At 41.8% G+C, this 23332-nt stretch overlaps 1 protein-coding gene across 1 annotated transcript in view; it reads left to right on the forward strand.

Annotated features, from left to right (window-relative positions):
• The first annotated feature begins 5327 nt into the window (after positions 1-5327).
• The window catches only part of MAN2A1 (mannosidase alpha class 2A member 1), a 120190-nt gene continuing 102185 nt past the window's right edge, over positions 5328-23332 (forward strand). Inside the window, exons 1-2 of the mRNA XM_075410527.1 lie at positions 5328-5609; positions 17418-17675. Of these exons, the coding sequence (XP_075266642.1) occupies positions 5475-5609; positions 17418-17675 (393 nt within the window). The 5' untranslated portion in view covers positions 5328-5474. The remainder of the gene's footprint in view (positions 5610-17417; positions 17676-23332) is intronic.

Genomic DNA, 23332 nt, shown 5'->3' on the forward strand with positions numbered 1-23332 from the left:
GAAAGATTATGATAAAGGTGGATTCTTCTCACTTATGTACTTGTATCGATCCATGTATCAAAACATACTATCCATAATTATTACACCTTGCACGTTCTCCCCAATATAGCATCATGCATACATGCATGTGCTCCTATTACCTTATTTAGTGTTGTATTCTTCAAAAATACTCACAAAAAGCTTAGTATACAAGTGAGCCTCAAAAGAAATGAAGATTTCTGAACAACCACATCTGTTTTTGAATATGTAACAGCACCACTGAGTTCCATTTCCAATAACAAATATCTTAGGCAAACTAAAAATGTTCTAGCCCTCTGTACCATACTCAAAAATGTAACTACCCATCAAACACAGCATGTTATGGATTTAAGAACCTGTATTCTCTTCTTGTATCGCAACTGTTGCTACAAAGGATGGATGTTAATGTAGAAGCATTTAATTCAAGATGCAACTGAGAAAAATCAGTTTCTTGAAGATGAAATGCAAAGTTTGCCAAATTCCTATGTTGTACAAAAATTCTGAGGCTAGTTAAAGTTTTCAAATAAGCAACTATTTATCACTTGTTGTCCAATCCAACAATAATGTTTTTAGATAATGAGCATACACTTACAGTACTCTGACCAAAAATTATCTGTCTCTAAGAACTAAAAGTATATATATTTTAGTTATAGAAGTTATACATATTTTAAGACAGACATACCATCTCTTAATCTCATGATTTAATATTCATTGACTTGGTGTGGAAACAAACTTCTGTCGGTAAATACTTTCCCAAATGTTTTTACAGTACTATTAACAGCAATAATTATATCTTTATCCATTTTTACGAGTTCACATGCAGTTAAGAAAGTTGTGAAAGGTATACCTATATATTATTTTTATATTTTCTTCCTTGTTTGGATGGTAGATCCCTTCATGTATGGAGTTTACTTGACTGCACAGTTTCTTAGCAGGCAGAGATAAGGTTTCCATAGCCTGTAGTGGAAAATGTAATTTAGATACCATCAGCCTGGTCAGTAAGAAAATAACTATTGAAAAACTAGTTTCTTCTGTTTGCTATTAGAGGCTAGATCCAGAAAAAGAATTTGGCATATAAGGAAGGGATAAGACAAACTTTAGGTGTCCAAACCCAAAACTAAGATCTAAAAAAAAAATCCACTCAGCAGCTGCCTATGGCTTAAGACATATCTGTATTTAAGATGAAACTTCTTCATATGACTACAGCTCTGCATTAGTTTTTATATCAGCATAAGTTTGTCCCAACCTCAGTACACAGGCTCCCATCTAAGCCTAAATGGGTAGAAAAAAACACAAGCATAACTGTGAGATATAGCAAGAAGACTGTATCCTACACAAAATGAAATTTAACATATAACTGAAAAAAAAAAGAAGGATGTTGGAAATATTACTGTGTCCATGTTCTATATTGTAGCCTAGCACACAGGTTACTGGCATGAGAAAAAGGAGACCAAGGTTCAAACAGTGTGTTTTTGCCAGTACTGAAATGTTTTGACACACAAAATGAGTGTGTATTTATACATAGATAATATTGACATAATATGTGAACTACATATGTGTGTAAAAAAATATATAATATGTACTTGTTAATGGCTCCATAGACACAGAGTTATGTACATAAAGCCTTAAGAACACATGGCTAGTTTATAAAAATGGTCAGCATCACCATTTTCTTCCTCCCATAATTCATAAGTGAAAATACTGTATCTTTGAAAAATAATCTACGAATATGTATATTCAAGAGAAAATTCAAAATTACAGAGCCCAAGCAGATAAAGATACAGAATCTCAGTCTCTTACGAATATGCTTAAGTCCTGGGAAAGGGCTAGGTTTTACACCAATGACTCTCTTTAGTGCTTCCTGTTGACTGCCTAGGAGAATTCTTCGAAGAGCTCTGGGTTTTTGAGCCTTAGTTCTGAGGCTAACACTTCTCCCTATTACCTCTGTATCATAATTCAGGCATCTAACAAAGGAATCTGAATTCTACTTGAGAAAAATTTTTTGCGCCTAGCACTACATCTGTAGAAGAAGTAGAACTCTGCATACGTTTTCATACTGCGTAGTACTGATATCCTTTTCACATTAGGTGTGAAATTAAAAAAAAAAAAAACACCAAAAAACCCCAGAACTGGGAATGTTGTAGTTCTTGTCTTTGATGCCACCCATGCCAGATTTATTGATGCTAGACTGAAAGTTTCAGTCTCAGACCACATTAGCCAAGTCCCTCGTTCTACGGTAGACATATTCTTATTTATCTGCTATTGAGCATCAGAATACTACAGTGCATCTATCATAACAGAGCATGTATCTAAAAAGGTAATAGTGTCTAATCTTAAGCATCATCTAACAAAAATCCCAGACCACAAGAATGGGAAGAGTTGCAAAATCAAACACAGAGAAAACAACATGTCACAATGTTGCCTAGAAAACCTTAACTCGTCCGTATATACATTATGACACAGTTTTAAAGACACAGTTTTAAAGTAACCTGCATTTGCCCCCTCAAACAAATACACATTATGACATAGCTTTAAGACCAGATACCACTCTCCACTCGACCCCTGGTTTATTCAGACTGCTCCCACTGAAACTATCATGATTCAATATGTAGTTTTACTGTAATCATAAATTGTGACCGCTCATATTACTCCATGTACACCACTGAAGCAGTGAACTGACAGAAGAATGGTTCATTCCCTTACAGTTTAATGATGTTCTAAGAAATCACAGTTTGTTATAAAGATTACAGTTTTATGTGTAAAAGGTCTTTGTGAAAGGTCTAAGCTCATTGTTTTTGTTGGCCTCAGCTGCAAATGCAAGTTCTGCATATTTCTGCAATTCAAATCACATGTTTTGAGAAGGAACCCAGGAATTAAAGAATCCTTACCAGGTTTCTCTAGGTATTTCAGTTCGTGTGACTTAATATTACCCAGAAACCCTCTAACAGAGAGGAGAACAGGGTCTGACTGTCTGTGTTAACATTTGTCCTCTCAGCTACCTGACCATTACTGTATCTCTGCAGTACTCGTGTTTCATTCATCAAATGGTTTCTGACTTTTTTAACAAGTGAAACAGAAGGTCTGCAGAGGACTGGTTTGTTCACAGTCCTAGTGTTTCCCTGCAGGCACCCCATTACCCTGTTCAGTGAATCAACTAAATACTGCTTGAAAAAAGAGCAAAAATAATATCTATCTGATCATGCACAAGATGAACAAAGGCTTCAGAGTCAACCTTAATAATACATATCCCAAATCCTGAGGCCATTTTTTGTAATCTTAGTTTACTGTAGATTTAAACATAATTTCCCTCTTAAGAAAAATAAATATGGAAATGACATCTTACACAGATCACGGCAAAGCTGGATTTTTGGATTCACAAAGGTTATCTGAACTCTGCTAAGAAAACAACAAATGGAGTCAGCAGCATTGTATTTTCTGTGGGGATCTGCCACTAGAGGGGGAATAGAGCGAATGTGAAAGGGTAAAATCCTCGTGTTTACAGCTCTTTGTTGAACAGTGGTGTCAGGTTTCAAAACTCCGGGATTTTATTCCAGATTCTCTAGGAGACCCACCTGCATCTTTCCTCTGTTTTGCCTGACACCGAGCACTGAGCCCTTCCACTGCCATCCTTTCCCCTAACCTGCTTCACCTCTTATTCCTAGCTTTCCCCAATTGCCAGTCCCTTTCCGTTCTCACACTACCTCCCATCTTTTTGTCCTTCTCCAGGTAATTCACTGCATTGACCCCACTGCTCAGCTGCTTTTCTCTTTAACTCCTCTTTCTCACGCCGCCGCGTTAAAGTATCAGTCTTACCACACTTACACGCTGTCAGTTTGCACAGCAGCGCGCCGTGTAACAGAGAGGCAGTTTATCTGCCGCCAGCAGTTCCCACCACAGAAGCTTGTAACATCCACACCCAGCAGCTGCAGGAGTCCTGCACCACCTTTGGAAGCCAGAATCAAACTCTTTTAACTTTCTGTCCAGTGGGAGAAAGGGAGGGAGAAGTTACGAATAATCGAGCTCTCAGGTAGGTTCCGGAAGATACTGAACGAGCTCCAAACATGGAAAAACTGAGCAAACATTTAAGCTTCTCGGCTCCTGCAAAAGTCTACTGAAGTTTAGTGGCCAAATTTTTGTGTGTTATTACAGTTTTAAAAGCTGGGGGTGTGTGTGTGGAGGAATTTTCATGGAAAAAGAACAGAAAGCAGTAATGCTAACACGTAGATCCCGACTTCAGGTCGCAGGGGTGCGTCTCGATGACGGTCCTCAGCAAAGCAGCACACGCACAGTGGTAAAAGACGCTTTCACCACGCGCCTAGCTCTCAACGGCAGCCAATGTGTCTTAACGTATCAATGATATATTAACAATATTTCGTATCTTTCCCCAAAATACGGCTGAGGAGCAGGCCTCGGGCGAGAACATGGTCACACCCAAGCAGCCTGACCCTGCGCAGGCCCGGAGGAGCTGAACGCTGCCACGAAGGAGAGGGGCAATCTGCACGGCAGGGCCCCAACCAGCCCCTCGCAGCCGCCGCCCGCTCCTGCGGGCCTGGCGGAGCTCGCTGCTGACCCAGGTGCAGGAGAGCCCGACCCGAGCCGGGGAGCCTGACGGCGGCCCGCAAGGCGCGACGGGTCTCTGCCGAACATCGCGGGGACGGCCGGACTCGCCCGGTGCCGGAGGCCGCCCCTCCCCTCCTGGCTCCGCAGCGGGCCACGGGGAGGCCGGCAGAGGCCCGCCCCGGCCTCCCCGCTCCCGGCCGGCGCCCCCCCTCCTCCTCACAGCGCCCGCGCGCGGGGGGGGCCGAAGAGGCAGGGCCCGACCCACCGCCCGCCGCGCGCCCTTCCCCCGCGAGCCGCTGGGGGCGGCGCCGCGCGCGTGTAACGGCCGCGGCGCCGCCCACCCGTCCGGGCGCGCGGGGGCGGAGCGCGGCGCTCTGGAGGCGGCGGAGGAGGAGGCGGTAGCGCTCGGTCTCTCTCGGCGAGGTGGCCCGCGGTGCTCCGGCGGCGGCAGCGCTCCGGCCGGCGGGCGGGGCGGGAGGTGCCAGGCTCCGGCGGCGCCTGCTGGCAGCGAGGGGGAGGGGAGCGGAGCGGCTGGGGACGCGGCCGGAGGAGGAGGAAGCGAGGGGGGGAGCAGCGGCGGCGCTCGGTCGGCCCCGCAGCGCTGCCGCCGCCACTTCCCCGCTGGGCGCCAGCCTGCCCGGGAACCTGATCCGCTCCCGGAAACTCTCGGCTCACCTCTCGCTCCGGCGGCGGGGTCTCGGCCAGGCTCTCCGCCCCGGCGGGCGGGCGGGGTGGGGTGGGGGGGGCAACTTCTCGCACTTCTCCGGGGAAGGCTCGGGGTCCCCGCCGCCCGCCGCGGCGGGAGAACTTTCCCCTCGGAGCGCGGGGCGGCGAGCGGGGCCCGGGAGCGCCGGGAAGAGCGTGGCGGCGGCGGGGCCGGCCGGGCGTCCGCGGAGATGAAGCTGAGCCGGCAGTTCACGGTGTTCGGCAGCGCGGTCTTCTGCGTGGTGATCTTCTCCCTCTACCTGATGCTGGACCGCGGGCACTTCGACCACCCGAAGAGCCCCCGGCGGGAGGGCACCTTCCCCAAGGTGAGCGGGGCGGCGGCGGCGGGGGGATCGCCGGGCCGCCCTCCCTCCGCGGGCCCGGGGCAGGCGGCGGGAGCGGAGCGCGGGGCCGGCTCCGCGCCGTAGGGACCGGTGGCGAGGAGGGGTGGGGAGCTGGCGGGGGGAGCGGAGAGCCCGAGGGGAGACCTCAGCGCTGGCCTCAACAGGTGGGTTTGGGGAGACGCTGGCCTGACGCTGCTGCTGCTGCGCTCTCCGCCGGGCCCGGTTTCGGAGCCGGCACTGGCCGGTAAAAAGCCGGAAAAATTTAAAAGCTGCGTGTCTCGGTAGTGTGCTGGTAGGGAACGATGGGCTGTGACAAGAAAGAAAGTGTTTCAGAGAGCGCGTGCTGTGCTGTGCAGGGTGGCCGAGTGCTGCTGTGTATAAATAGCTCGGTTTTCTTATGACACTGGACAAAAAAAAATGGCAGAAAGTAAAGTTACGGCTTGTTTATGCTTGCACCGTGTTTATTTTTTGGGAGGTAAAGCGAATGAAAGTGTTTTTTAGTACAGCAGTGAGGCTTCCGGTGAACAGAAGAACTCAAAAGGCTTATTTAAAAAGTAACAGTCATCTCTGATAGAGTCACTATTTTTTCATTTGGTGCAAAGATAATAGTTGATACCATTTCGTTAACAGTAAAGGTAAAAAACCCTCAAATGTAAAGAAAGACTGCAGATCTGTTCTGCCTTTGTTACTTCGAGTTACAGTTCAGAGGTCAGCCACTGTTTTTTGCAGGAACTAAGAGCTTTTTAGGAGCAGAAACCAAAACAAGGCTGGCTGCAGCAGCTGCGTCTGTTCAATATATAGCTCCACCAGGAGAGCAGTGCTATTTGTGACACTTGTTACGGTTAGGTACAAGTGCTGCTTTGGTGATATGGTCAGTACCTCATATTAGGAAATTGCTTCATGTGTGTTTATACCACTGGTTGAGTTTAATCCAGATAAAGAGTAGAACAGGAGAGCTTGTTAAAGTGGTCTTTTTTTTTTTTTTTTTTTTTTTGATGTTAGACTTTTGGTTTGAAATACTTGAGTGAGCAGGGAAGATTTGTTGGACATGTTTTCTCTTCCATTGTCAGTGCCTTGCAGCTGAAATTCCTGTCTGTCCCCTACAGTGTAGCGCTGCTCTGCGGTTTAACGTGGTCTTACTTCTTGTGACCAAAGGTTTAGTACCTTAATCTGTTGATATACCTCTTCTTTCTATGGGATCTAGTCAGCTAGAGACAAACATTTCTCCTTCTGTCCTCCTCCCTCCCCTCGGTGTTCTAGAACAGTCTGACAGTGTTTATTCTTTTTTGCCTTTTCCATCTCTAAATTTCTGTGAGGCTGCTGACTCTCACAGGAGAATCCTCTACTTATCACTGTTGTGGTCCTTCCTTTGGGTGAACAGTTACCTTTTCCTTTCTTACTGCTCTTTTTCCTTTGAGGAAGTTACAGATGAATTTGATGTGATTTTGTCATTTCCTTTTGCTGCCCATAGGGTAGAAATTTTTCACTTCGTTAAGACTGGGAAGCCTCTGACACCTAGCAGAAGCTTTCAGAGCTCTGTAACATGTGAAAGTAAATGCAAAAGGTGAGGAGTGGAGTAGAAGCCACCAAAAATACTCAAAAGGAACAGCTGACAAAAATTTGTTTGTGTCAATGCGGTGCTGCCAGAACTCAACGTACCGTAAGTGAAGCTAGCCACAGATGTAGAAACTTCAAGGTGTTTTTGTTTGTGAAAAGCTATGGCAGCAGCAGATCATCTGTCTGTAGATTGAAGAAGACATTCTCTTTCAGCATGACGAAGGTCAGAACTTTATTTGCTTAGAAAAAGGAATTGAGACTGTTTCTCAAAAATTATTGGACTGATTCACTTCATACCTCTTTCTGTTCTGACAGTCTGCCAATTTTCCAGCTGTTCTGTTCCTCTGTGCAGTTCTGGTAACAACATGTTACCTTTCCTGTCCTTGAAGTTGTGTATTGATTAACTGCTTCGTCCTGACATACATGGCTTACGCTAAGCTCAGAGGAGAGCAGTGGGTACATTTGGAAGCAGTCTCACGTTATCTGGAATCAGTCTCACGTTTAGCTTAGGAGTGTTTGTCTATGTAGGCTTTTTATGTAATTTCTGCCAGGATTACAGTTGAAATTTTTCTGCTGGCAATGCCTGTTGGTTTGCATTCACCTAAAGTGTCACAACACCTAACGCCAGTAGTAAAATAAGATTAGCATTTCTGCTCCACTTTCATTTCCACTTTTTCTTCCAGACAACGGGCCTTCTCTTTGCGTGATCTTGGGGTAGTTTGTGTCAGACTCTGTCTTGTGAACCTGTCGTCTTTCAGGCTGATATGGAGTGCAGCCAAGTGTTGTCCTCCTGCAGCTTGCTTTCCAGTTTGAGAGTTTAGGTGGTTGTTCAGGGATGTCAATGGAAGTGTCTTGCAGAAATCATTTTTGGACAAGGTCTCTCAAGATGGGTGAATATCCATAGGCTGATGCCTTTACATATGCTCTAACCACATGCTTGTAAATGCCTTTTTCACTGTTGTGCTAAACAACACCTGTGGTCAGTCTTGGGAGGCAGTGGTGACATGCAGTCTTTTTAGGTGTTGGGTTTGCAAAAGCTGGCGTCAGTAGTCAGTTTTGCAGTGAATGTTATCCACACCTATCCATGGTAAGGTGGCATTGTGGCAGCTGTAATAGAACTTGAGGCAGAGTGGTTTATAGCCGTGTCATTGTTGGTGGTGCGTTTAAATCATGGTATCGGATGATCTGTATGTTGCCATAGAATTGAAGTCCGTGTTAATTTTGGGAAGATTAGGTACCTATGATACATGGAGGTCAGGACTTACTGGCCTCTCCTCTGTAATTTCTGCATATATCTTTATGGATCCTGCCTGGTTGTCGGGTGTGTATTAATGTTACGATGGCCGTGTCATGGGCTGCCTCGTTCTCTCTGAGCCTGTTCCTAGCCATGGGATGCCCCTGTCTGAGGACACATCTCAGGATATGATGTGTCCTAGTGTCCTCTCTCAGGCTAGGAACAATGTTACAACATCATGCAGAGACCAGCTCTAGGTGGAGGAGCAGCCTTGGGTGTGTTTTAGATTATTACTGTACCAGTTGTCAGTACAGATCGTTGCGTAAGAGTCTTCTAGTGCAGTATAGTGGAAAAATGGTTTGGTATGTTGTTTTTGTCTGTAGTAACACAGAATTCTCTGGGAAGTCTTGTGTGACTGTACAGCAGAGGGTGTTCAGAGTGGTGGTTAGTCCTGTGCCATCTCTTGTACAGGGAGTGTCAGGTGCGAGTGATTTGTGGGCTAAATTGATAACTAGTAAACGAAAACTACATTCAAATCAGGTGTAAAGTGGAGTAAGTCCATAAACAGATTATCCTGAAGAACCTGTGTTACTGTATACAGGTGAATGCCACATACTGATAAGCCCGTATTAATCTATTCTGTATTTTGGACCCAAACAGAAAAAAGTCATTAGCCTAACACATCTTGTTTTCTCAACTAAGTTTACCTTGACTTAGAACAGATCCATGAAAGCTGTTAATTTACAGAAGCTTGTTGAATATTTCTTTCGATTCTGAATTTTGCTGGATTCACGACTAAGCACGCCTGGCACATATTAAAAATACAATAAAAAGAAATAAGTGGAGGATTTGTTTGTAAGAGTATCTGGCTTCAGAAATGCACGACCTTTGTGTAGTCTTTGTATGAAAGTTCACTTTTAGTTTTCACACAGCTTGCTTTAATGGGACGTATCTCCCCACTGTATGCAAGGGTGTTTCTGGAAATACATTTTTAAAACTCAAGTTTGCCATGATTCTGGTTGATAACTGGAATGGCACCAAATGGTTGCTCCCTTTGATCTTTGGTCTTTCCCTTAAACTTTATTAAAAGAGAAATCACAAACATACATCAACTTCCATCCTTGCTGTTTTCTTTTTTCTAAACAGTTGTTATTTGAATAAGATGTCTCTCACCTCTTTGTGCTTTCTTCCCTCTCCCGCCTTTGACCACCATTATTTGAAGCTTACTCTGATCTTCTCATTTGTGTTAAGTGCTTCTGTGGGCTCAGTAGTTGCATCACGCTGAACAGAGGTGATCAAGTGCAGTTTGTCTACAAGGAGCTGGCTTGTTCTTTTGTTTCCAGTGTCCTTCCAGCAAAGCATTGTGGCCTGGCTGCTGGTGATACTGGTGAAGCGTCTTTGTTGGATTCGTGCTTTTAAGGCATCTACACAATCCATCAAGTACTTCTGCACAAATGACGCAGGCAGCATCGTTGCAGTATGGAGTGTTCTTTCATCTGAGTTTGCCAAGAATTTGGTAATAGTGCCACCTGGCCAAAATGTGAATCATGGTAGGGTGGAACAGTAACAGCAGGAAATTAGGCCCAAATACATGGCAGAAGCACCAGCAGTTCTCTGAATCTGTGTGTTGAACAAAGTTGCCTCGTGAGCTTTACTCTGGAGCACTGCTGAGGTAGTGCTTCCGCTGCTGCGAAGAAGCACAACCTTCAGTCAGCCCCGAGTCTGCACTAGGTGGCTGCAACTGTGGTATATCTCCTCATGGTTGGTAGTTACCGTGCCCCAGCTCTGTGCAGTGCAAACTTCAGTTCCCTTCAGGGTCAACGAGTTTGCATGCTTCCTGTTTTGAAATAGCTCCTGGTGCACTATAAACACCTTTTCCAGCTAGAGTTTTGCTAGATGCCTTGCCGTAGTGAAGTCGCTGGCTGTAATCAATGGCTTACATGGACTATAAATACACACAGAGCTATGTTGTATAACAAGGAACATGACTTCTGTATGCAGAAGTATTGGAACCAGCGTGATCAGGTATTTAAGAAATGTTTGTTTTACTCTAAAATGTGAATAGTGACTATTAAGGTTGTACATTATTTTGAAGTTGTCATTTTCTGACTTCTAAGCACTGGAAAATTGTGGGCACAGTGACTTCTAGTAGAGTTTTTGAGTTTCATGTCAGAGAAGATTGAGTGTTGAGTGAAGAAATCCACAAGAAAAATCATAATTTTCCTGGGTTTGAAACTCGTTGACTTATATTAAAAACAAACAAATAAAGCCTTATTAGCACCACTTAGTAGGTTCACAATCTAAAAGCTTTTGAGTGTCATGGGAAAGATCTTCAGTGTAAGATAGTGAAAATTTAGAATTTCCTCTTCTGAGCATTTCATATGTTGTAAAGGAGGAGTGGCCATCTTTGTGAACATAATTACAGGTCAGTAAGAGTTCTTTGTACTTGGTAATGTTCACAGAATGCATTTGTCTTCGTTGCTTGCACATTTGGTGTAAAGTTTTGGCTAAGCAGCAGTTAAGCAGAAGCTAACAGCCTCCTTCAATTACAGTCTTTAAATCTGGTGCAAAATTTTGAGCAAAATGTATTTTTCAGAAAAGTAGTAACACCACCTATAAATGAGCACTTCTTTCTGTTACTTAGAGTCAATGCTTAACTTAAACTGTATAAACCAAACGAAGAGAGGGAGCTTCCTACTTTGCTCTTACCTGACCTTTTCTTTGTCTGACACATAGTTTTGTTATTTTAAGTCTTGACTTGTTCAAATAAGAAGAAACATTCTTAAAATACTCACACTCTCAATGACATGTAAGCTGTACTTCAGTTCTGTACTGCTAGCCATTTAAATAAAGATTCAGTGTAGGGCAGGGAGGGGAATGAGAAAGGAAATGAACCCAAAACAGATCAGCCAGGGTAGTAGTGAACATTTTTCAGATTAATTGACTTTAAACAGGGAGTATTTCTAGATTTGTCTCCATCTCCCTTTTCTTTCTCTGTGCCTTCAGATCACTGGTGATGGTGTCAAATTAGTCCTTAACAGCATGCCTTATTTTTATCTCTGTAAATTACATGAAACTTAAAGTCTAGGATAATAGTACATTAAACACTGCTGTTATTGCTGCCTCTGGTAAAACAGAATGTGGAAGTCTATCAGTTTCTGAGAACCTATTTGTCAGGCTGCTACATCTTTGGAACAGAACTCTCATTGTTTTTTTTTAAGAGAACAGACTTTTTTTTTTGTAGTTTAGTTAATTTGGAAGAATTCCAGTGCCTTCATAGAGTGAGCTTGTTTTGGATGGTACTTTAAAAGCAGCAAACTATTAACAAGGTTATTTATGTAATTTTCATCATCTCAACTGCACATCAGGCTTCTGCTCAGATTAATAAAGGCTTTAAACCTTGACTTGTCCTTTTGACCGATGCATTGTATGCTTTGTTTTTCTTTCTGTGTCCTACCTTGTGATGTGAATACATGCTGAAACAATGTGTTCAAATATTAAGCTTTTATGCTACATCAGGTTGCATTTTCAACTTTTACCTGCTTGCTTTTTCTGTACAGGAGGTGTCTGTTTAATTCTACATTTAGTATGTTCTCTTTGCTGTGCAGTGCTCTAACAGTGAACAGAGAATGCTTTCTGGTTTCACCATCTTGGTATGCTGGCATCTGATCAGAGGTTTATATCAAGATTTTAGCAAAGTTAGAACGTGATTTGTGAAGATGTGCCTGGAAATAGTTATTGACAAGACTAGTGCAGAAAATTAAGATGACTGCCATTCAGTGCAGCCAGATAATGAGACTTTTTGAGTGTGATTTGCTCACTGCTTACTGCAGTAAATCTGTATAGGCAACGATCTTGACTTGAATTCCACATCCTCCGGAGAACTCTGTTCATTGTGGTACTTGGCTTTCTTCACCACAGCTCATCAGTGCACTAGAGCCTCTTATGCAGGGCACGGCCAGCTCCTTTGTGGTCTCCTGCTTGTTTGTGTGGGGGAGAAGGAGCTTTGACTGGTTTTGAAGCAAGCACTTGGTGGTTGCTGGCTGAGTCTGGATACAAATAATCAAGTTCCAGCTGACCTAACCTCAGAAGTCTCTAATGTGGATTTCTCCTCTGCCTGCCAGTTTCCATGAGCTTTCCTCATCTGTGGGCCTGTCATACTCCCATTTCAATTAAATGAGCTATCTGTCTTTTTCCTGATGAAATGTTTGTTAGTGGCCGGTTGAGAGCGACTGTGTTTGGAGAAGGAGTGAACATTCACTGAGGAAATGAAAGTTGCAGCTGATACCCTTTCTGCAGCGTACAATGTTTAGGTGGGAGAAACTGTCCGTTCTCCATTTCTGCATAATAAAACAGCTTGATCTTTCATTGTTGTTACTGGACTTCCCTCCTTTTGCTGGGTGACAGCGTACTCCCTTCTGGAGAGAGTCCTTGCTACAGATCAGACCAGAGTCAGAAGCAAACAGAGGACAAGGAGAGGGCAGCAGAAGGCAGACTGCTTTGGAGTATTTGGGGCATGAAAACTGCTGAAGGGTTCAGACTGACTGAAGCATAAGGAGCTGTTTATGTAGCTGGTTCATGTGGTGGAAGTGGCAGGTTGCTCAGTGCAGCTAGCAGGTATGAACAGTTTTTGTTACAAACGGGAGGAGGGTGTGCTGATCAGTGCTGTACTGTGCTGCCATGGGAAGATTTCGTTGGTTCAGTCCAACGCTGTGTAACCATGGGGATGGTGAACAGATGCGCGGCTCACATGATGCCATTCTTCTACCAATGCAGCTGTACCTACTTTTGGTACTGTTGGTTTTGCTGGTACTTTGCACTTCTTGTAGAAATAGCTGCTGTGCTATGGAGCAACAGCAGGGTTGCCTTCCTTGCTTTTTAATAAATTCTTTTATTTGCACGATCTTACCAATATAAAAAGGCAGAGAGAAATGTAAGAAAGAAGTTTATACCAAAGTTCTTATAAAGTTGTTTGGTGGTTGTGTCGGCCAGGTGATTCAAGTAATTCTGCATTGCATTTCCTTATGTTGAAACAAGTATGTAGCTTAACAGAGCATCATTTAATGGTGTTCACTTGGACTAAGTCATACTACTCCAGACAGTGTACTTCCGATTTTCTGTGCAAGGCTCAAAGTCTTGGATCAGGATTGATTCTTTTCTGGGAAGACGTGATTCTCTAAACTCAGGGGAATGTCTGCTGACATTTATGAATTGTGCAGCCAGACAAATTTTGCTATCCAGTATCTACAAAGCCATGTAGATTACAAAATTTCAGGCAGAATTAGTTAAGGTAAAATTGGTGCATCTTGGCTCAGATTGAAAAAAAGAAATTACCCCCACACACACACACCTGCAAATGAGTGGAAGATTTTTCAGACTTGGTTTGAAAAAAAGTACTGTTAGAGTACCTTTTTGGTAATTGAGAGGTCCTGTGTGTTTAGTTTTTTAATTAGACCTATTTAATGCCCCCTGTAGCAAGCTTCTGGTCTACTTGACTAGTAAATCAACGTCTATTACTAGCAATCAAACAGATGAAACATATTTAGAGTCAGTTCAGTGTTGTGTACTGTTTGGACTTGATATTTGAAGTTGGCAAGTGTAAGTCAGTTGCCGTCCCCTAAAAATATTGAAACTGAATTTCATTTCTTTTCATATGTTTAATTTCATTGTCTTAGACTTGCAATATGTTCCATGTTTAGCTCATATTTAAAAATAATTTTACTATTGAATACAACATTCTGGGCATTGTCTACTCCTGTTTAAAATGAAGAAGGAGAGAAGGTGAATGTGCCAAGAAAATAGACCTATTTTTTGTATAATTTGCATCCACATGAAATTTTCAACTTGAGAATGGATTCCTGACCTTAACTATTTTTATACTGAATGAAAAATGGGATCCATATCTAGTATGTGACACAGTTTCTTGAAGTTCACACTCATGGCTGATGTCTTTCACAACAGAAACTGAAAACAGTTTTAAAATCTCAAAACATATGGTTGCCTGTCTGTTTTAATCTGGGTACTGCATGAGGTCATAGTTACATGTTCTTAACTGTAACTTTTTATTTCATCTTTTGCTTTCAAGTTGAGTTAGTATATAGCATGTTTAGATGTTACAGAAGAGCAGCATGATGTATCTCATAGTCTTGAGAAAAGAAGTCAGGATTGTCTGTATTACTCTGTTAAGTTCCACAATGGGAGGTCTTTGTAAGGATTTCTTTCTCCAAATAAGAGAATATCTACCTCTGAAGTCAAAGTAACACACTTTAACATACTGCTAAAAATCACTGCTCTTCAGAGTCCTAGATAGCCTTGAACTCTCCGCCTTAAAAATAAATTATTGCTGGAAGTGTATAACAACATACAAAATCGTTGTTTGAAGATAATCAGGGAATAAAACACTGTTTCTCGTGGTACAGGAAGCAGGGAACTTAGCGTGCAAAGAAAAGTGTCTTTTCACATAATAAACAGTAGAGTAGTAGAACTTGTTGTAGATATTTGAATGTGTAAAAGGTAAGTGAAATGAAAACTCTGTCTTAGAGATATGAAATACATGACCTCCAAATTGGAAGTTTGTGTCTGACTGCTGGAAGTTGGCAGTATATGCCAATGGAAGGATCAATCTAAACACGTATTTGTTGGGTTTTTTTAACAGTCTGTTTGTTCCCCCCTCTTCCCCCCTTGTGTCTGTTATTGGCCAGTGCTGGTGAGACAATACCTGCTAGATGACCTAAGGCAGATAGGTGGTGTAATCTATGACCAGGTAGTTGACAGGCTGTTGCTAAGCAATATAAAACTCTCTTCTTGTAGGAAAAGGTAAAATATTTCTAGAACATACGTGAATGAGATCATAAATTTTAAACAGTTGTCTGATCTTACAGTTGTAGAAGCAGCGTATATAGTGGTGGGATAGGTGTGAAGAGCATTTTAGCTGCTTACATGCTTGGTAACTTTGAAATACAGTCATGTGGAGAGAAGCAGATAATAATTTGTAAAGATGGCAGCTATTCTTTAGCTTCTTAGGAATGTAAGGATCAGAGGTTATGTTAGGCAGCCTGCAAAGACCCATCAGTATTATTTTATATATGTTATTTTTAGAGTGGCATAATACGCTGTTAGTTTTCTGAGTAAAGAAATATTTCTTTCTTTTAAAATGTCACATATGTTGAAAGAGAAAATACTAATTTTACACAGAAGTGTGTACACACTATGTTTAATGTAGCATTTGAGAGATTTCGGTCTGGTGGTTCTTTCTGTGCCACCAGGGGGCATGGGACTACAGCTTTTTCCCTCTCGGTATCTGATCATCTGCATATTGATTTCCTGTTGTTTTCAGTTCATCTGTTTTTCAAGTTTCTAGTATTTGTCTTTAAACTGTTGAGATTCTAGGATGATGGCCCTATATCTCAACTAGCTTAATCCGTATCTGTTGTCAAAATATATTTTTTGTCTTTTGGGAAGCAATAGTTGTCTGTGTTGCACTTTAAAGCCTGTTATTGTTTTCAGGATGTATCAATCAAACAAGAAAAAAAGACAAAGCAGTGGGTCAGCACTTTACATAGCCCAGAAGATGAAGGGAGAAACTTACCAATAGGTTAAAAAATATGAAAACGTATTTTCTGCAGAATTTCACATAACTTCCATAAAGATAGAATTATAGGAATGGTGATTTAGTAGAACCTAAAAGGCTGATCAATATCTCTTGGTAAGGGGTGGTTTTTTATTCTTGCAGACTTATCAAAGTGAACAGAATTTGAAAGAAAGTGCATGTCACAATTTAGAAAGGAGGCTTGATCCTTTGCAACCTACAGCCTAACTACAGAAGCTGGAATTAATTTGGTGTTTGAGGAAAGCAATTTGTCCCTTAAAATTAAAATGCAAAGCCCTGAAGTGAATTATTGTCAAAGGGGCAAAAAGTGTCGTGTACAGATATTGTTTCTAATATAATTGTCTACTACTTAGAAAATAAGGCATTTGCGCTAGGAAAAAGTCCTACTTCTCGTTACTGTTAATACAAAATATCCTTAAAAACATGATAAATAATCTGTCCTTTTGATTCTGTAAAAGCCAACACATTCATGCCTGAAAAAAAGCGTATCTCAAATGGTTTGGAAGGAGTGGCTAGTACATCAGAGGGCAGTAGCATTTCTAGGTATCTTATTCTGCTATACTTCCTCCTTTATTCCAACAGTACAGTGATTAGATGCTATAAAATTGCTTTATGGTGTCTTGTCTCTCCTCCCAAGTTGCTTTGGGAGATACACTGACTTCTTTCAATTTATGTTGCTGTTATTCTGTAGCCTTTTTCTTGCGGTGTGCACTAGAATCATATATAAAATCCTGTTGTTTGGTGACTTGAGTATGACCTAGTGGCTAAAAGTGCTATCAGTTTGAGCTGTCTTTTACAGGATTATCCTGATGTTTGTAATGGTCCAGTTATACTGATTATTACGGTGATCAGGCTGTTAAGAGATCCTTTACCCCCATTGAGTGCTATTGTTAATTTCTTTGTGGATTTCACTGAAAATGAGAAATACTATTTTACAGGTACAGGAAAACCCAAAAGTGTATACATCGTGTTAATCCCATCATGATGTGACTGCCTTGTAAAAAATGTCGTTCTCTTTGATGTTCTGATGGGATCATAAATGAAAAGATCAGATTTTTGCAAATCTGTGAAAGGCATGAAAAAAGTAGAAGTTGGCATAACTGGTACTTGAAAGTGTGACCTTTTAAGAATGTCTTTGTATCGCTGATTTTGTGCTGCAAATTCAAGTTCGTAGTGGAAAATGTAACTTTTCCTGTTTTCCCTTACTCTGAAACGAGAAGATTTCGTATGTTGGTTCAATTTCATGTTGGTTTGTCTTTACATAAAATACAGAATAAAGATTTATTTTGATTTTTTTTTTTTGGTGACTGTATATTAGTGTGAAATTGATGTTGTTTTTAAATTTGTCAGGAACTGGTCTGAGAAATAACTTTACTTTTTTTTTTTCCAGGGCCAGCTTTCAATATTGCAAGAAAAAATAGATCATTTAGAACGCCTGTTGGCAGAAAACAATGAGATTATTTCAAACATACGAGATTCTGTGATCAATCTGAGTGAATCAGTAAAGGATGGTCAAAAAAATCCAGAGGCTATAAACTTCAGTCAAGGATCTGTCTCTGAATTTCCTTCTGCTTCAGTTTTGCTTGCAGTTGATTCTGAGGATTGCTTGTTTGCTTCAAAAAGTGGAAGTCATGGTTCAGGTGTACAGGTAAGCAGTATGTCTGTCTTTTATTCTGCTGGAGTCCTGGTTGCCATTCCGTTTTAAATCTGAAAACATCTAGTTACTGCTAAAATGCCAGTACTAAGCTTCTAATCTAAGACATAATAGAACTGTTCAAGTGACTGCTGTGTTTAACAGATGTTATGAAACTGTTTCTTTTCACCTTTTTTAAACTGTCTAGAAATTGAATTGTGATTGTCAAGAGCCAGCGTTTCACATAGCCGAAAAATTCTTAAAAAAACCCCCAAACAAAAACCAATGATTATACTCTGATTATTATTAAGTACCATTGGAAGACCTTTGGAAAGAATTTGAGAGGGTCTTTCGGTTTCCCCAAATTGTTCTAGAATTGATGACTTATTAACTATTTCTAGTTAATAGTCTTGATTTAAATAGGTTTTGTGTTTTAGGGATATGTGTGTAGGTGGGTCTTGATGGGGAGGTAAAGAGTGTTCAAGAATTATAATTTAAAAAATCTCAGGTTCTGTGTTCCCTTTTGAATGCCATTTCTGTATTTCAGCATGCTTGTGTGTCTCCAGTTTGTATAGGCACTTTGATCAGAAAGGAGGAACATATACCATGTTGACTGGGGAGTTTGAAGTTTTTAAAGTCAAACGCTTCAAGTTGGATTTATTTTGCTTTCTGGTAATGCTTGTGAGTTCATGGACTCTTATATATTCAGTTTTAATGGAGTGTTTCAGCAGCACTGAGAATACTGTGTGAAGTTTGTGATCTGCACTGGTTTTGGGAGTCTTGTGGGAATACTATAAATATTCATAGTACTCCAAAGCAAAGATTAAATTTTGAAGTCCATCTTTCTCATTCTAGAAGTGAAAGTATTTCTATTGTAGGAGAAAGACAGTGGATTTAAGATGAGTAAGTACACATATTAGAACATCTGTGACCTCTGATGTATCATTTATAATGCCTTTAAGCTCTTCAGGGATAGGCACCACCTTAATATGTCTTTTACAGAGAAAGTCGTTTTTTCTAGAGGCACTATCTGACTGTTCAGGTTACTAATATGCATGAAGATTTCTGTGCAGGAAAGTAAAGTATATGGATCTATGATTACATGTTTTCAAGTTACTAGATTGTAACAGGTTATTCCTTGTACAAGCTGTTACCACATTGTATGCTTTGTTAGGTGCATCAGAAATAAGTTATAGTAGGCGTGAATTGTGAATTTTAAGATCAAATGTGTTGACTTAAATTCTTGGACGTGTTAACCTGTTCTGAATGGAAAGTAAAATGTGTTTGCTTAAACTATTACCGTGTTTTGCTTCACATTTGCAGAGTATCAGATCATGTACCTACTATCAGTTAATGCACCTACCTAGTGGTAGGCTGTAGTAGATAAACTACTTTTTCATGATTTTCTTTACTTTTAAGCTTATGTGCATGTACTTAAGTAACAAATACAGCAGGGAATATTCTCAATACTGTTCCCCTACTCACGCTTTCTTTCCTTGCCGTGCACAGGGAGGGAGGGCTCTAATGTTGTTCATGTCATTGCATTAGTACCTTGTACTCAGCAGGTTATCCACCATCATCAAGTCATTTTAATACTGCTTCTGTATACCGTTTCTCATCCTGTGAGTCTGACCTGCATTTCAGTTATGGAATCTGAGACCTTGACTTAAGCAGAATTCCTGTAACACCAAGTTAATGAGCTTATCTAAATTACTGTATTTGAATACTGAGTAGATTATTTGGAGCATTGTTTTTTGAAAGTTATATTTGGAATTCTAAAACAGCATGTAAGTGTTAATTACCTGCTGTTCATAGAGGTTGACTTAAACCCATAGATTTGGACTTGACTTTTTCCATGTCTGTCTCTCAAGTGGATGTATGAGAATGAAGTGAGAGACTGCAAAGAAATAAGAGCTAATATAGGTGGGACATAGTGTTTGGACGAAAATCGCTTTAGAGAATGAAGGAAGAAGAGGCTTCACTGAATAAGTTGTGGGAGTTAATTACAGGCTTCCAGAATGGAGAAACCATTATGAGAACACATTCAAATATGTGTTAAAAACCTTTGTGATATTTCAGGGAGTAGTATTACCAAGACTTGCTGCTCAGAGAGATGTGTTTTCTTTGCATGAATTGGACAAAACAAGTTGCTGATAACATGAGACCCGAAAGATTCTTGGATAGGACAAGTAAAGGATTTTTTTTCATGGAGGAATTGTAAATCAATAATTTGTATACTTTACTTGTGGCGTTTGTAAGTAGGTCAGAAATTGTAGTAGAGCTTGGCCACTGAAAATAACACTGAAATGAGAATTGACATAATTTAAACTAAATAGAAGACTAATGTGTACTTTTTCAGAAGATAAAAATGGAGCTAGGTAATAAAACCAGCAAAATGAAGAACTCTGGATTAAATCTGGTTATGACCTGACACTTTTTTAGGTCAGTAGTTCAAGAAGTATCTGGAATTTGTGCTCAAAGAAGACAGAATTCTCAACAGCCATCATGCTGAGCTGGAAGGTCTTTTAACTAATATGGTGAGGTGTGTCCTCTCTTGTCCCTTTCAACTACTGAAGCATCTAACATTGTGCTTAGTAATGTTGCGCCTTTTAAAAATGAGGCATGAATCACTCTTTAAAAAGGTGGCCTGAAGAGTCACAAACTATGCTTTTATTTCTTCTGTGCGGTAATGTTCACTGGGGTAAATGTTGTGAATTTTGCCCAAGACTTGCATTACTGCCACAATTTGAGGCCCTCAGTATAGAGAAAAAGGAAGCCTATGTAGAAAAAAAGACAACTGATAAGTTTTCAGATGTTTTGATTGGAAAAGCTTGTAACAACATGACTGTCTTCTGAAGTGGCCATGATGAAGACAGGCAGCGTCCTTTTTGAATTTCTATTTGTCTACTGTTTTGACAAAGTCCTTGCTTGCTATGTCAGTATTTTATACTTAGAAATGAAATTAAAATATGTCCAGGAAATACTGGTCTTTAACTTTTTTTTGCTTCATATTGACTAGGTACTTGGAAATTACACTTCACCTGTAGTCATGCAACCTGGTCAAGTGATAATGTAATTTGTAATTAATCTATTGCACAATAATTACTGAGGATGGTGTTATGTGAGAGATAAAAATGACTTAACATTTGTATTCTGTATGTCTTGGCATAAGTGCAGTGATTTCAGCCTGTCTGGCTTCAGTTTATTCCAGTGGAAGTTTTAAGTCCTAGTTCTTTTCTTGGCTTATTTTAACTGTGTCTGATGAACATTCAAATCACAGAATGACAAAATAGTTGAGGTTGGGAGGGACCGCTGGAGGTCATCTGGTCCAACTCCCTGTTCAAGCAGGGTCACCTAGATACAGTTGCCCAGGACATTGTCCAGATGGATTTTTAGTATCTCCAAGGATGAAGCTTGTACAGCCTCTCTGGGCAACCTGTGCCAGTGCTTAGTCACCCTCACAGGAAAAAAGCGTTTCCTGATGTACAGAAAGAATGTCCTGTGTTCTAGTTTGTGCCTGTTGCCTCTTGTCACTGGGCACCGCTGAAAAGAACCTAACTCCTTCTCTGCACTCTTCCTTCGGATATTTGTACACATTGATAGGATCCCCCCCCAAACCTTCCCTAGGCTAAACAGTCCCATCTCTCTCAGCCTTTTCTCCTAAAAGAGATGCTCCGGTCACTTCATCTTAGTGGCCCTTTGCTAGACACTATCCAGGGTGTCCATGTTGCTCTTGTACTGGGCAGCTCGGAACTGGACACAGTATGCCAGGTGTAGCGCCAACAGTGCTGAACAGAGTGGAAGTATCACCTTCCCTGACCTGCTGACAACCCTCCTCCTAATGCAGCCCAGGATACCATTGGCCTTCTTTGCTGCAAGGGTATGTTGCTGTCTCACATTCAACTTGGTATCCACTAGAACCCAAAGGTCATTTTATGTCAAGGTGCTTTCCAGCTGGGTGATCTCCAGCCTGTGCTGGTGCCTGGGGCTGTTCCCCGCCAGGTGCAGGACTTTGCACTTCCCCTTGTTGAACTGCGTGATGTTCCCATCAGCCCATTTCTCCAGCCTGTCAAGATCCTTCTGAGTGGCAGCATGACCCTTTGGTGTATTAGCCCCTCCTTTCATTTTGATGTCATCTACAAGTTTGCCGAGGGTGCACTCTGCCCCATCATCCAAATCATGAATGAGGATATTAAACAGCATTGGACCCAGTAGTGACCTCTGAGTACACCACTGGTTACTAGCCTGCAACTAGACTTCATGGCACTGATCACCACCCTCTGGGCCTGGCTGTTCAGCTGTTTTTTCATCCATCTCATTGCTTGTCCAGCCCATACATCAGCTGCTCCTCTATGAGGATGTTACAGGAGGCAGTGCTGAAAGCCTTACAGAAGTTGAGCTAGACAATATCCACTGCTCTCCCTTTATCTACCAGGCTAATCATTTAATCATAGAATCATAGAAGTTTCAAAAGTTGGTCAAGCATGACTTGCCCTTGGTGAATCCGTGCTCGCTACTCCTGATGACTTTCTTGCCCTTCACGTACCTGGAAATGGTTTCCAGGATTAGCTGCTCCATCACCTTCCCAGGCATGAAGGTGAGGCTGACCAGCCTGTAGTTCCCTGGGTCCTCCTTCCTGCCATTCTTGAAGATAGTAGTGGTGTTGCTTTCCTCCAGTCCTTGGGCACTTCTCCTAGTCACCATGATCATTCAAAGATTCTTGAGAGCAGCATTGCAGCGACATCAGCCAGCTCACTTGGTACTTGTGGGTGCGTCCCACTTACTTATGTAAGTCCATTTTGCTGAAGTATTTCCCGACCTGCCCTTTTCCACCAAGGGCACATCTTCCATGCTCCAGACTTTCTTCCTGATCACTGAAACCTGGGATTCCTGAAGGCTGGTCTTGCTTGTAAAGACTAAGGCAAAGAAGATAGTCAGTACCTCAGCCTCTTCCATGTCCCGTGTCACCAGGCTCCCTGTCTCCTTCAAAAGCAGACCCTAGCCTTCCTTTTGTCACTTGTATACTTAGAGAAGCCCTTCTCATTGCCTGTGAGATTCTTGGCTGGATTAAATTCCGTTTGGGCTGTAGCTTTTCCGGCTTCATCTGTGGGTGCTTGGATGGTGTCTCTATATTTCTCTCATGTTACCTATCTCTGCTTCTACCCACTCTGTGCTTCCTTTTTTTGTTTGAGTTTTGCCAGAAGTACCTTGTTCATCCATGCAGGTCTCCTGGCATTTTTTCCTTACTTCCTGCTTGTTGGGATGGACTTCTCTTGAGCTTGGAGGAGGTGATCCTTAAATATTAACCAGCTTTCTTGGACTCCTTTTCCCTCCAGGGTCTTATCCTGTGGGCTCTGCCAAGCAAAGAGGCCTAAGTCTGCTGTCCTGAAGTTCAGTGATGTGATCTTGCTTTTTGCCCTCCTCCCTTCTCTCAGTGTCCTGAATTCCACCATCTCATGGTTACTGCAGCTATTGAATTTTAGAGTCACTAGAGTCATCCCACCATCTCTCTATGCTCCCGACAAGTTCACAGGCTTACAACTGCGCACAGATCTCCACCTCATCATGTTTATTCCCCATGGTGTGTGAATTAGTGTACTTCAGAGTGGCACCCCAGCAGGCTGATTTCCCAGAAGGGGTTCTGGTGATTTCTCTGTAATTGTGTCTTGTAG

Source organism: Opisthocomus hoazin, chromosome Z, assembly GCF_030867145.1.
Source record: "Opisthocomus hoazin isolate bOpiHoa1 chromosome Z, bOpiHoa1.hap1, whole genome shotgun sequence".
Taxonomy (NCBI): Eukaryota; Metazoa; Chordata; class Aves; order Opisthocomiformes; family Opisthocomidae; genus Opisthocomus; species Opisthocomus hoazin.